The 14,174-nt window shown below is 33.7% G+C and overlaps 2 protein-coding genes across 3 annotated transcripts in view; both read left to right on the top strand.

The window, feature by feature from the left end:
* The first annotated feature begins 3,233 nt into the window (after positions 1-3,233).
* Positions 3,234-9,537, top strand: amx (TM2 domain-containing protein 3 almondex). 2 transcript variants are annotated; one of them, XM_072523536.1, is made up of 5 exons: positions 3,234-3,430; positions 3,486-3,541; positions 6,618-6,761; positions 8,645-8,804; positions 8,892-9,537. In XM_072523536.1, exons 1-5 carry the CDS (start codon positions 3,355-3,357, stop codon positions 9,131-9,133), a joined length of 678 nt encoding a protein of 225 aa, XP_072379637.1. In that variant the 5' UTR covers positions 3,234-3,354; the 3' UTR covers positions 9,134-9,537. The 2 variants fall into 2 exon arrangements, with proteins under 2 accessions (XP_072379637.1, XP_072379636.1); XM_072523535.1 differs by having other exon boundaries at positions 3,235-3,430; positions 3,483-3,541; positions 8,892-9,536.
* Positions 7,922-14,174, top strand: part of LOC140434907 (endoglucanase-like) — a 115,704-nt gene continuing 109,451 nt past the window's right edge. The window contains exon 1 of the mRNA XM_072523534.1: positions 7,922-7,926. The gene's annotated coding sequence lies outside the window, so the exon portion shown is untranslated. The remainder of the gene's footprint in view (positions 7,927-14,174) is intronic.

The raw sequence follows: 14,174 nt of genomic DNA, 5'->3' as shown, positions 1-14,174 counted from the left end.
GCATCCAGGGTCTGAAGATTGGTAACGATTTCCTGCACGTCGTTTTGCTCATCTTCGACCTGGTCAATTTCGATCATATCTTCTGGCCAAAGCTTACGCCAAGATTTTCTTAGCGTGTCAGGATTTAGTTCTGCCCAAGACTCAGCCATTGTATAGATAGCATCTTTAATGTTGATTGATTTCATGGCTTGGAAAATATCACATCCTTCTTCGGATTTTTCTAAAATCGAGCTTATGTATTTTCGGCGATAACGCCTTTTAAAACATTCTATCACGCCCTGGTCCATAGGCTGGATAAGTGATGTGACATTTGGTGGGAGGAAGATAGCTTTTATATCCCCTTTTACTAAATCTTCCTCAGAAGGGTGCGATGGTGCGTTGTCTAATAGCAGTAGAGCTCGAACAGGAAGATTTTTTTTTCGTCAAGTCCTTCTCAACACATGGCACAAACTCGTCAAAAAACCAAGATTTGAAAAGATTGCAGTCCATCCAAGCAGATTTTTGGTTGCGATAATAAACCGGCACGGATGATAAGTTTATGTTTTTGAAAGCCCTGGGCTTCTTAGATTTGCCTATGACAAACAGCGAAAGCTTGTGTGTTCCATCAGCATTGCTACAAGGAGCAACAGTTAGCCTATCTTTCATGAGTTTCGTTCCCGCTACGGTTTCATTTGACGCACTTAAGGTTTTGTTTGGAAGCATGTTATAGTTTAGGCCTGTCTCGTCTATGTTATAGACTTGGCAAGGTAACAGTTCATTTTCTTTTACAATTTGTTGAAACTTCACAGAAAACTCCTTAGCCGCCTCGACGTCAGCAGATAATTTTTCACCACAAATTGAGACAAACCGGATACCATGACGGGTTTTCCAACAATCAATCCAGCCTTCACTGGCTTTAAATTCACTTCCGATTTCTAGTTTTTTGTGCAAAATTATTGTCTTTTCTTTTATAATTGGGCCAGATATCGGAGTTCCCTTCCTTCTTTCTTGACTGAACCACATCCATAGAGCACTATCAAGCAGTTCAAGTTTAGGCTTTTTTAATGTTTTTCGCTTTTTAAGAGCGTTTTCTCCATCTACTATCGTCATTGTATGTGATTCAATTTCTTTTCGATTTTTTCTCCAATCCTTAATAGTCGTAACGCCTACATTCAGTTCCTTGGCAATTTTTTGTAGTGATTCACCTTTGTCCAGCCTTTGAAGCACTGCAAGTTTTTCACTTAACGAACGCGTAACGTGTTTACGTTTTGCTCCTGACATGTTGAAAATAATGTACACACTTTAACTCACAAAGTTCGAAATAATACTGACAGAATGGATTGTGATTTTCGGAGAGATTTTCGTCGTAAACAAATCGACCGCCGGGGATTTCCGCGAAGCCAAGCAGGTCGGATTACCCGGAGCGTCGGACTATCCGAGGGCGGACGAGAGGGGTTCTACTGTACAAGCATCGAAAAGGGTATATAGGATCAGAAAAATATATATTACATGGTCGATGATTTACAATTTTTATAGAGGTTTTGTCAGAATTTTTCCTGATCATTAGAAAATGACAGTAAGACAGTAAATACTCCTAAGAATAAAAGCAGACTGAAGATATTATGGATGGAACCAGTGAAAGAATATATTAAAGAGATGCGTATAAGATAAATACGAGAGACAACAATGAATGCAGACCAAAAACAAATTTACCTTGAACAGATTGCTGTGCAAGTTTTTGTGTACCGTATGAATTTTTATGCGATCACTTGTCAAAGAATACCATAAGACGCAGTAGGATTTTCCCTCCATTAAAAGGAAAAGGCATAAGAATATGTGAAGAAGAAGACCTATTGCCCTAAGTTTAATAGAACCTGTTCAACCCCCTTCCTCCAGCATGAACCTAAGTACCAAGTTTAAAGATTCAGACCTTTTCCTTAAAGAAAAGGGAAAAACAGGAATATAAAAAGAAGAAAAATAAGATTTATTCACCTCAGATTCAATAGGGTTCTTTAAATCAAAAAAATCCATGTACGCGGATTCAGAACTCTGGGATTGGTCCTTTAAGAAAGCGAAAAGGTATAAGAGTATCAAGAGAAGAACAAGACTTGTTGAACATAAATTCAACAGGATTCCCCGTTAAATCAAGAACTTGTACACCAAGTTTCACAAACCTAGACATTTTCCTTCAAAAAAAAAGAAAGCGAATATGAATATGAAATAACACATAAAAAATCAAAGTACTTAAGATCTGGTGACACCAAATTCAATAAACATCTTCTTTATACACATAAGAACCTATGGGCCAAGTTTCAAGACTCTCGAATTTTTCTTTCAAGAAATGGAAAAGACAAAATTATTTTTGTTGATCCCAAATACAAAAGGTTCCTCCTTACAACAAGACAAAGGTTGCTCTGTAGCAAAGATATTTAGAACTTCAAGATCCTAGACGTTTATTTTAACAAGCAGAAAAGACAGCATGAGAACAATTATAAGGCTTGTTGAGACAATTTCTACATTATTCCTCGTTAAACCAAGAGGAATCTATATACCAAGTTTCAAGAATCTAGGATTTTCCGTTTAAGAAAACAATAATGCATAAGGATATAGGATGTAAAATGAAAAAGAAGACCTAGTAACACTAAATTTAATATATTTCTTTATGCAAAGAAGAGCCTACGGGATAAGTTTCAAAACTCTAGAATTTTTGAATTTAAGAAAAGAAGAAGACCTTTTGATGCCATATTTGTAGGAGTTGCTTTCCTGACTGTGACTGGTTAATATCATAGAAGTATAATATATTCTATTTTAATATATACGGTCGGGTATCTGAAAGACCCCTCTAAGGTGCATTATTGATATCATCCATCTGGGGTTTGTCCATGTGATGCTTGAAATCTTAGCCTTGTCTAAGCTTGAAATGTTAGACGTTTCGCCAAGAAATCACTTGCCATATTTAAGTCAAATTTGTTCCACCCCTTGTCTATGCTCGAGGAGAACAGTTATCTTTGAAGAAGTTCTATTCTCGGTTCAGTGGAACATGCGAAAAAATTTGGTAATATGAACTTTAAACCTACCAATACATCTTGAGGATACTTTTTTAACATCTGAATCGACTAGTCCCTTTCTGAAATATCCTCTAGAATTATAAAACCATCGTCGAGAAACCTTCATTCAGTCAGATTATTTGTAACTTTGGCTGCGTACTCACAGGAACAAACACTATTCAGTCACAATATACCTAACAATTGTTTAGGTATACTGTGATTGTGATTCAGCTGACAAAACGTCAAAAAATAAGGTTATATTATTATATTTATTTTATTTACAAGTTATTGATAAGTTGCAGGTTTACATGTGATAATATCATGAAAAATGAAATGTATGCATATAAATATAAGAAAAGCAACGTTTATCCTTCTTACAATTTTAACAAATCATATTCAAATGGGTAAGTTAGAGTTATTTCCTCATCATTTGATGATACAATTTACGTTTTTCAGAAGATCAAAATCCCACAGGACAAGATCAAACCAATGATAAAAAGAGTGATACAGCAAATGTAAGTTTTGAAAAAAAAAAATACATTATAATCTAATAAGTCCTGTCATAGTTATAATTATTCTATTTTAAAAATAGGTCATCATGTAAAGTTGCAAATTTATGCACATGTTGATTTTAATCACAGATGTGTAATTTATTGCACCAAGTTACATTCAGGCACCCTTGTTAAGCAAACAATAAAATAAGGTGATGATAGGTCATTCTTCAGAACCGAATCCTTTTTGGGATCTATAACAAAGTACTGAAAAAATAGAGAAAAGTTCTTTTGGAGAAAATAACTGCCTTTATCTAAACAAAGACCTAATATCAACTTGACGCTGTTTTTTTTTAAGAAAATAGCAACAGCCTGAAAATATGAACAGTAGTTAAGACAATACATGATCATGTAACTGGCTGTATGGCAAACTGCCGAAGCCATATAAAAAAAAAAAAAAAGAGAAAAACTCGAAAAAAATCTCAGCACACTTATTCTTTAGATAATATACTTTCAAGAAAATTAAAATTGTGGGACTTGAAATAAGAGGATCTTCTTAGCCTAAAGAGACTCCAAATAAGCTAAACTTTCTGAAAAGGATTCATTAATATTTCTATACATTATTCCTCTGAGAAAATATTTATGAATATTTTTATAAACACTGATTTTTTTATTGGTTTAATTTTAATTTTGTACACCTTAATCTTCAATTTCTGGTGTGGAATATATGATTCAACAAGATGATATGTGAAGCTGTTTAGTATTTACTCTACTCTATCTTACTCTAATTTGATTTCTATTTCCTCCTGTTCTTGTCTATGTTAGTGTTTTTATTGTTGTATGATATAGTCAGTTTGCTATTCTCAGTCCGAACTGTCTAGTGAGTTTAGTAATTATTTTTTGTGAAGTTAGTTACTTTTTGACAGACTAGAAGTGGCTGGAAATTACTATACAACCAAGCACACGCACTCATAGCCAATATTAATAGTAAACAAACTAAATAGTAAATAAAATAGAACTTTACAAATTACAGACAATCAATATTTATTTATTTGCACTATTTATTAAATAGTTATGTTAAATTATAACAACTGAAATATATTTTTTAAATATATACTACCCAAAATTTTATGAGTTTAGTATACACTTCCACTATTTATAATAATTCTTCTTTTTTCAATGAAAGAAGTCTGTAATTAAAGTTTATTTAAGCTGTCAATAATGTAAGATAGGAACTTTTGTGTTGTAGGTTTCCAGCTATGAATCTGTCAAAATATGCCCGAGTTGAGCGAATGGACCTTATTTTTTAGAATGTTATGAGCATAAGCAGTAAGTTGTATTGATTTGTTCGTTAGGAGATTTGCTCTTCTGAGATTCATCTGTTTAAGAGTAGAGGCAACCCCATCGCCTTATTTTAGATCTTTAACTACTTGAAAGCTTTCAGTTAATTCTATTATTATAGATCTAATCTTATTCTGTATGCAGATCATTGTTGTTAAATACACATCTACTTTTATTAGGTGCTATATAATATCTGGCTTGTCTTGAGTCGTAAGCCTGTCAGAAATCAATGAACAGAACATTCTGGATGTCAATGTGGTAATTTTCCAGCTTTATTTAGAATTTGTTTTATGGTGATGAGCTGATAAATTATTAAGCCTTGTTGAACGCCAATTTGATATTCACCTATAATATTTTTAGTTAAAGATAAAGCAGCTCGTTGAGGATAGATATAATGATTTTTCAAGCTGAGCTTCTAGGCGAGGCAATGAAGCAATAAACCTACCAAATTTTTGCAGTAGGATGGATCTCAATGAAACTTTTGCATTCAATTCGTATGAGTATCAGGAACTTTTGTTAATAAAAATGATAATGTGGAAATGAAAATTGCATTATTTAACAAGGAAAATGTATTTTCCAAAGTACATTTCAAAGTGATAAGAAATGATAAATTTGTAAATCAGAAATAATTCCCAGAAATGAGTTTAATATTACTACTCGAGGTTTTTGGGGTCAAGGAACATGAATATCATGTCGACGATGGTGTGCAACTCACCTAGTGTTCACTACAGGCTTCGTATCCTTGAGTTTTGTGGAAAGTTGATACAAAATCAGTGCACTCATTACTCAGTGGTTTTTGGGGTCTCTGAACACTGTCATGTCAGTGATGATGTGTGAGGGACAATCTTCATTTCTACATCATCATTTTTGTTCATAAAATTTCCTGACACTCTTACAAATCGAATGCAAACAGTTTCATTGAGATCCATCCTATTGCAAAAGTTTAGTAGGTTTTGGGATTTTTACTGCTTCATTTTAGTTTATCCCCCTTTTTGGTAGATTTGGTGAAAGATTTTTTTTCAATTGCCAGGAGTTTTCTGTCATTTCATTTCTGGGTTACCAGTTTAGACTGTCAATTCCTGCTGCCTTTTAGTTTCTTTCCATCCATATTGCTTGTTTGACCTCTTCTAGAGTAGGTGGTCCTATATTTTCATCCTACCTCTCTATATGCTGGAAGACCAAAGGCTAGTCATTCTCTTGTGTTCCTATCAGAGCTTGGAAATAAGTTTTCTTCTCTTCTCTGAGCTTCTTTTCTCTAATTAGAGATCACCTGAGGGAAAAATCTATAATAATGTAATCATATACATCCAGATATTTAACATTTATATCAGTTGTTGCTAACGAACAGCAGATGAAAAGAAAGTGTGAAGAACTGCAGGAATCACACAAAAACATTGGACAAAATGTATTCAAGACACTTTTAAGGATAACAGACAGGAGAATGCATATAATAAAGGTAATGTGTCTGCAACACCAATGTAATCAAATCTAAAATAATACACGCACTTGAAATTAGTAAAAACAGAAACGTATCTAGCCCAGACGATATACCAGTTGGAATACTGATGCTTAGAAGAAGAGAACATTCATCTACATAAGAAGTACAAAAGAATAGAGTAATATAGAGTTCCTTGATTTATGTTTTATTATTAGAGAGGAGTTTTGAGCGAAGATTAATTCTTTGTTAATTGTATGGTTACTTAATTAGATTACTTTGTTAATTTTATAATCATTACTTTATGATTCTTTTTTTTTTCAGAGTGACTTAATTCTTCACTGTCCAACACATTTAGAATGCCAAGACTTAAAAGGATCTTGTATAAAATGTAATTTGACAGAAAAGTGCATATATGGAGAAACCTTAGACACCTCTTGTGAACCGGAGCAAGGAGTTACATGCAGTGTATGGTTATATTTGATACTTTCTAGCGTCTTTTAAACGTCTTTTGAACTTAAAATTTTACATACTAATTTAATCCTATATGGAAATAAAACCTAGTAAATTGGGAAACTAAATTCTTAACTAAGGGGTTAACTATCCAGGGGTTTCAACCCGTTGTCCCGATTCTTACTATGTGACTTATTAGTTCATGCTTCTCTCTTCACTCTTCGAGTTTATATCTGGATACCTTGCCAATTGATATCTTTGTCTTCTGTGCCTTGCTAGTCTGTTTTCATCGCAGTTCCTCAAGTTACTTAGCTTTTTATTTCAGATAGTTTCTTAGTTCATTGAAGATTTCATACACTTTTTTATTCATTTCATCTAAGATCCTTACCTCCTTGGTTCTCTGTATACGAACCTTCCTGATATATAATCTTCACAGCCTCTCCTATAATATGGTTTTGAGATATTTGGATCTTCTTCCTATTGACTTTTCAGGTTTGCTGCAAGATGATTATCCATATGCTATGGCTGTTATGATGATTCTGTTTGCCATTCCGAACTTCGTTTTCAGGCTTAACTTGCTATTTTTTCCTATAAGAGGTATTAATGTGTTTCTTGAGATCTCACTCTTATTGATAGTGATGTTTCCAAATTGTGTGTATGTCATTCCTTTTCCATTAAACTTCCTACTTATTTTACCTGGTCGGATCATTCTATGTGTGCGTTGAACATCCTCACTTGACGTTCTGGATCCAAGTTGGCTCTTTTTCTGGATGATACCTTCGTTCACACTCTGTCAAATGCTTTACTGACGTCTAGTAATGCAATTAGAAGTGTATTTTTTCTGGTTGAATCCCTCTGTGATGTGTTAGGTAAACCTTAGCACTTGTATCTCGCATTCCCATCATCTTTCGCCAACCCTCTCTATCCAAGGAAACCTTTTATCGTCGGTTTAAGTCATTCATTATTCTTCTGTTTTCACTTCATAATGTATGTGGTCTACTCGTTTTCTTTTTTTCTGGTGGACTCCAATGAAATATATTTATACTCTCATATTCTTCTCATCAGGTATTCTTAATAAATGTCCAAACCACTTCAAGGATCTTTTTTTCTATTTAGTTCATCACTATTTCTTCTGCTTTCATTCTAGTTCTTACTTCCTCATTATTTCGCTTTTTTATTCTTGATATTTTGCGGTAGAATGGATTATATAATACATTCTACTGCTAAAAACCTTTTTTCAGGTCTGCATTAAGAGGTTTTTAGATCTTCCAAAACTTATAAACCGTATTCATTTTACAAATTCCCAATTGTCAATAGAAGCACGTGAAAGCCAAACAGGGCCGTACTGATGTGTATCATATGATTTTTAAAAATATTTACTTTTGAAACTATTAGTGTAAGAATTTCTTGAAATTTAATCATTAAATCACAATTAAACTAAACTCTAAAAAATAACACGACCAGTAAATAACTTAACAATAACTATAACATAAATATAACACAATATATTAACTTAAAAATCAACACGATACAATTTGAATTTAAACATACTAGCAAGTTTGGATCTGTAACATGAGAATCTGTCTGGCTTAAAGCAATAAATTATATTTAATAGCCTCTTGGCGAATGAGACGGCGAATATCAACACGTGCTTATGTTGACAGATGGGAATTTGCTAAACGAATAAACTTTAGTGCAGAATTCAAAACAAAAATGTAACTAAAAGAAATGTAAATGTCCGTCACCTATTTTGTAAATCTTTAATTTTGACCTCTGAATAGCAACCGCTTCTCTATAGAACCAATTTAATTAATCCTCCGTGGTTAGTGGTCATTATTGGTTTTTCTACATTCAATGTATAAGAAAAATTAGTATATATTGAATGTTTCAATTTTTAGGGTGTTAGAAATTTTCAGAGGAGCTACATATGTCGATATTGTTATCAGACAGAACATTGGGAACATGATTGTGATTTATCAGCTAACTGCAATTCCGTTACTTCTCCTAGATCATATTACGTAACAAACTGTACTGTAAAGGATGATATTGTATGTTTAGGTAGGTATTTCGCTTAAATATTTGGAAACATTGGATTTGTTGTAAGTAAATTAGCGCAAATTATTATAACGCTTTATTTTATTTTAGGACTGAGATCGTTCAAGAAGAAATTATTATGCAACTGGACTGGTGGATACAGGTGGTCGACGACCCTCGCTTTAAGCATAGCGTTGGGCGGCTTTGGAGCCGACAGATTCTATTTGGGTCATTGGCAAGAGGGAATTGGCAAATTATTTAGTTTTGGTGGGCTTGGCGTATGGACTATAATCGATGTTATATTAATATCATTGCATTATTTGGGGCCTGCAGATGGATCGCTTTATATTTAATAAACAAGTTTTTAGGGAATATCTAATTGTAGACTTATTAAACGATAATATGATTAAATTTTACTTGGCCGATATCCAACTATTATTTTTTATATGAAGAAACCAGTTTTTAGTAAATAGGTTTCTAAAATATTTCTCTCGAATCCAAAGACTTAAGCTTATATCATATGAATTTTTACGTTTTAGCATTGTTATAATTATGTGTAATGAGATTATCCTATACGAAATTATTCAAAATCGGCTAAGTATTATCAAGACTAAAGTTATTATCAAATGTATTAAGTTTATCGAAGTTATAATATAATTTACTTTATTTTGAAGACTTAAATAGTTTAAGCTTTAAGAATTGTATATATTTATTGATTATCAATAAAAAATAAATAAAATTAATTGTATCTATAAAGTGTTAAAGTAATATAATATATAAAATATAGGAAAGTGTGCTTACATTAAAAACAGAAATCAAAACTGTTTGTGGATCTCACAAAATAGAAGAAATCACTCCCTAATGAATGGTTCCCTTAGTTACTTATGAATATTATTCTAGTATTTCCTATTTTTGTCAATAATATTGTTAAAAATTATTATTGGTGATTTTAACGCTAAAGTCGGCCAAGAGATTATTTACCGACCCACGATCGGCGAGCATAGTCAGAAAGGCCAGAGCACAAAATCTACTAAATATAATACTGATGTGCTAAAATCTGAAGACGCTAGGGATAACTACAGGAAAATTTTAAATGAAGAGCTGAAAAGAGTTGACGAAAATATAAGTATATAAGAACACTGGACCAAATACAAAGAAGCTATCCATACAGCGGCTAAAGGCTTTTTAAAACCTAACCAGGCTAAAATAAACGAAGATTGGTTTGACGAAGAATGTAGATCCATTAACCAACAGAAAAATGAAGCATATAAGACACTTCAGCAGCGAAGAACTAGATCAAACCTGGAAGACTATGAAAATCTTAGACGAGAAGAAAAAAGAAAGAGCTATACGAAAACGCTCTAAACGAGATTATTAACCGCCACAATAGAAAAGACTCGCGAAAATTCTACCAGAAGATAAACAGCTGCAGAAAAGAATTCAAACCCAGAATAACAGCTTGTAAAGACAGAGAAGGTTCCATAATTAGTGACAAAGAACAGATACTAAGCAGATGGGCGAATCATTTTGAAGAACTGCTTAGCGATAGTGGTGAAGAAGACCAAATAGAAATTACTTTGCCTGAAATGGATGAAAACGCTCAAGAGCCGCCCCCTACCGAAGAAGAAATTAGAGAAGCCATTTCAAAACTGAAAAATAACGAAGCTCCCGGTTTGGACAATCTTCCTGCTGAACTATTTAAGAATGGAGGTGACACCCTTTTTAAACACATGCATAAATTAGTAACCAAAATCTGGCAACGGAAGGAAACGCCCGCGGACTGGAAATTAGGTGTAATGCACCCTCTTCACAAAAAGGGAGATATGATGGTATGTGATAATTATAGGGCCATCACCCTACTTAACGTGGCATACAAAGTATTGTTCAACGTATTGTACAGAAGATTGATCCCCTATGCTGAACAAATAGTTGGGAACTACCAGTGCGGTTTCCGACCCAATAAATCAACAACGGATCAAATCTTCACAGTCAGACAGATTCTTGAGAAAAAGCTTGAGTTCGGAGTCGACACCCACCACATATTCGTGGATTTCAAAGCCGCATACGACTCAGTCAACAGACAAAAACTTCTACAGGCTACGGTGGAATTTCAAATGCCGCTTCATCTTGTTCAACTAACGGAACTTACACTCACAGGCGTAGAGAGTATAGTCAGAATCCAAAACGACTTTTCCAGACCCTTCCATTGTAAAAATGGATTGAGACAGAGAGACGGACTGTCGTGTCTCTTATTTAACCTTGCACTAGAAAAAGTAATTCGAGAGTGCCATATTAATACGAATGGCACCATCTTTAATAAATCTGTACAAGTGGTCGGATATGCAGATGACATAGACATTATTGCTAGGTCCACAGAATCTCTGATCGAAGCATTTCGATCACTAAGGGCGTCTGCACTTAGAATAGGTTAAAAATAAACGCACAGAAAACCAAGTATATGTATTGTACTAGATCAGGCAACCAGATACCTAGATTATTAATTGATGATCTGGAACTGGAAGGTGTGGAAACCTTCGACCTGGGCTCGCTGCTGACCAAAGACAACAATGTCAGCGAAGAAATTAAAAGAAGAATAGTGGTTGCCAATAAGTGTTATTACGGCTTGAGGAAACATATGACCCCAAAACTACCCAGAGAATTAAAGTTACAATATATAAAACACTAATAAGGCCAGTGTTAACATACGGGTCTGAAACGTGGTCACTTACACAGAACGACCAAGAATTGCTTAAACGTTTCGAGAGAAAAATTCTAAGGAAAATATATGGAGGAATCTAAGAACAGGGTTTGTGGCGTAGGCGCTACAACTTTGAGTTATACAGAAGTTTTGGGGAACCTGACGTTGTAAAATGTATTAAATTAGCACGCCTTCGATAGATAGGACATGTTATTAGGCGAGATGAAGATGCAACGATCAGAAAAATTTTCGACCGAAGAGGACCAGTGGGAAGACGAGCCAGAGGAAGACCAAGACTTAGGTATCAAGGTTAGAGGATGATCTAAAATCCATTGGAGTAAAAGCATCGAGAAGAGTTGCCAGAGACAGGGGCGAATGGAAGATTGTTCTGAAGAAGGCTTTGGCTCATAACGAGCTGTAATTCCACTGATGATGATAATATTGTTACGACTAAAGCATAATTATTTAACATATCGCCAATTGGAAGTTATTCCTAACAATATAAGTAATAAAAATACGCCAAACGTCCAAACATTAAAATCCTTCTAACTTAAAAAGAATTAGGGCTTCTAGCTGAATGTACCTTTAATCTACTTTAAGTTCATTCTTGAAGCAAAAAGGAAATAATAAAAATATCTATAACTAACTATAACTTGCAAATATGATCGTAAAGTTTGAAGCAACATACTCAAAAAAAAGCAATTCCCCAATGTAGTAGAGGTCAGAACTTTGACACACACAAAAATTATTGTAATAAAAAACCCCGATGTGTAAAATGCACTGAAAATGACTTCTCCAAAGAAGTCAATGCACAAATTGTAATGAATATCATCCAGCAAACTACAAAGGATATATGGTATAGTCAATTTAAAAAAAAAAAAAAAAAGTAACCCTAACTAATAGAGAGAAACGCACGACAAGGAGACACTGCAGCAATTCAGCGAGGGGTAACATATGCTCAAACTACAGAGAAAGTTGTCATTGTAGACATATTGCGAAAATAAATTAAAAAAAAAAAAATAATAAGTGCCTTTTCATATACGAAGATTGGCTATCATGACAATTTCAATTTTTGAAGCTTCTGCTCGGAAAAATTAACATAGAACTGTAAGTTGCGCTTTTGCCTAATCAACTGTAACAATTATTGGTATTTATCTGCACGTGTAAAATGTCCCAGGTACTGTAATTTCCTCGTTTTAATTGCCAATGCTTCCTTTTTTCGGAAACAGAATTCGATTTACCAAAAATCTGTAGCTGTACAAAAAATGAAAAAATGTAACTTAGATACTTTTGAATAAAAATGTTTATTGGCATTCATTGTGTAGAATGAACCAGCCTCTCAGAAACAACGCTTGAAGCGGCCGGTGATTTTGAATCCAGTTATGCGCTCGAAATCAATTTTAAATAAAATTTGTATCAACTCGACGGCAATCTTCGATATCTTTTGATCATAGTTTCTGATCGACAAAAATCAAAATGCGTTTTTAAATGTGAAGAATGCAGCTTTGCTTTGGTATGCAATTTTTGTGCGCTATTTTTGACATTTTTTATTACTCTCATAAGACCCACAAAATTTGTCACGTTCATTGACCGGTCGTAGTGGAATTTCCATTTTTAGAGCCTAGTCTTCAAAACCTATAAGAAGAAATTTTGATTTTAAGTTTTAGCAACAAATATAAGGCATTTGAAATATGTCTAAAAATTTAATTTTTAACACATTTTAAATGCCTTTCATTTGTTGCCTATACACAAAGCAGAAATTTCATGCTATAGGTTTTGAAGGTTCTAACAATGGAAATTCTATAGTCACCGGTAAATAAACGTGATACATTTTATTGATCTCATAAGAATCATAAAAAATGGCAGAAATCGCGCAAAGTTTATTTATTTAACACCTTTATAAAAACTGTCTTTATGTCCGACAAAAAACAAAAATTGCATACGAAAGCTGCACTCTTCGCCTTTAAAACGCAGTTTAATTTTTGTCGATAGGACACTCTGATCAAAAGATATCGAATTTTTACCGTCGGGTTGATACACATATTATTTAAAATTGATTTCGCGCGCCTGACATTCAAATCACCGGTCGCTTCAAGCGTTGATTCTGAGAGAACGGTTCATTCTACACAAAAAGTGGTAATTAACATTTTTGTTCAAAATTATCTCAGCTACATTTTTTTTAATATTGTTCTGAAGCTATTTTCTTGTGGCATTTTAAAGTAATTACTATTTAAATGGGAATAAGCCACAATTAAAGGTTAAATACGTTATTAATGTTTGTATTTTGAGAACGATTTCCGAAGTGGAAATTGAAACGTCAATAAACGTACTTTAACCTTTAATTGTGGCTTATTCCCATTTAAATAGTAATTACATTTTTTATTTGAAATATTTTTTTACGGCGTACAGATTCTTGGTAAATCGATTTTTTTATTCCTCCCCCTATGAGGGGAGTTTTAAGGGGAAGAAAGCCGAAGGGTAGAAGTGGTAAACTTTCTATATATTTTTTGGGGACCCAAAACTGACATTCGCAGCAAAATTCAGCTTGTTCGTATGATTTTTAGGGATTCATTGGTATTTTCGTCTCTGACGACTGGACTATTATTGTAAATTATGTTGGCAACTCATCTGTTCCTGTAGCTTTCTTATTCATTCTCAGCCTTCATTCCTTTAATGATATGTTCCATTTATTTTCC

This window comes from Diabrotica undecimpunctata, chromosome 2 (genome assembly GCF_040954645.1).
Source record: "Diabrotica undecimpunctata isolate CICGRU chromosome 2, icDiaUnde3, whole genome shotgun sequence".
Taxonomy (NCBI): Eukaryota; Metazoa; Arthropoda; class Insecta; order Coleoptera; family Chrysomelidae; genus Diabrotica; species Diabrotica undecimpunctata.
Note: the sequence above shows the minus strand (reverse complement) of the source record. Positions and strands in the feature narration are given on the sequence as shown.

What these genes read in the sequence shown, in the direction of transcription:
- amx (XM_072523535.1), top strand. Translation starts at nt 3,355, where the DNA reads ATGAAATGTATGCATATAAATATAAGAAAAGCAACGTTTATCCTTCTT. An exon ending in AAAAGAGTGATACAGCAAAT is followed by an intron (nt 3,542 to 6,617) that starts GTAAGTTTTGAA and finishes TTTTTTTTTCAG; the next exon opens with AGTGACTTAATTCTTCACTG. An exon ending in GGATGATATTGTATGTTTAG is followed by an intron (nt 8,805 to 8,891) that starts GTAGGTATTTCG and finishes ATTTTATTTTAG; the next exon opens with GACTGAGATCGTTCAAGAAG.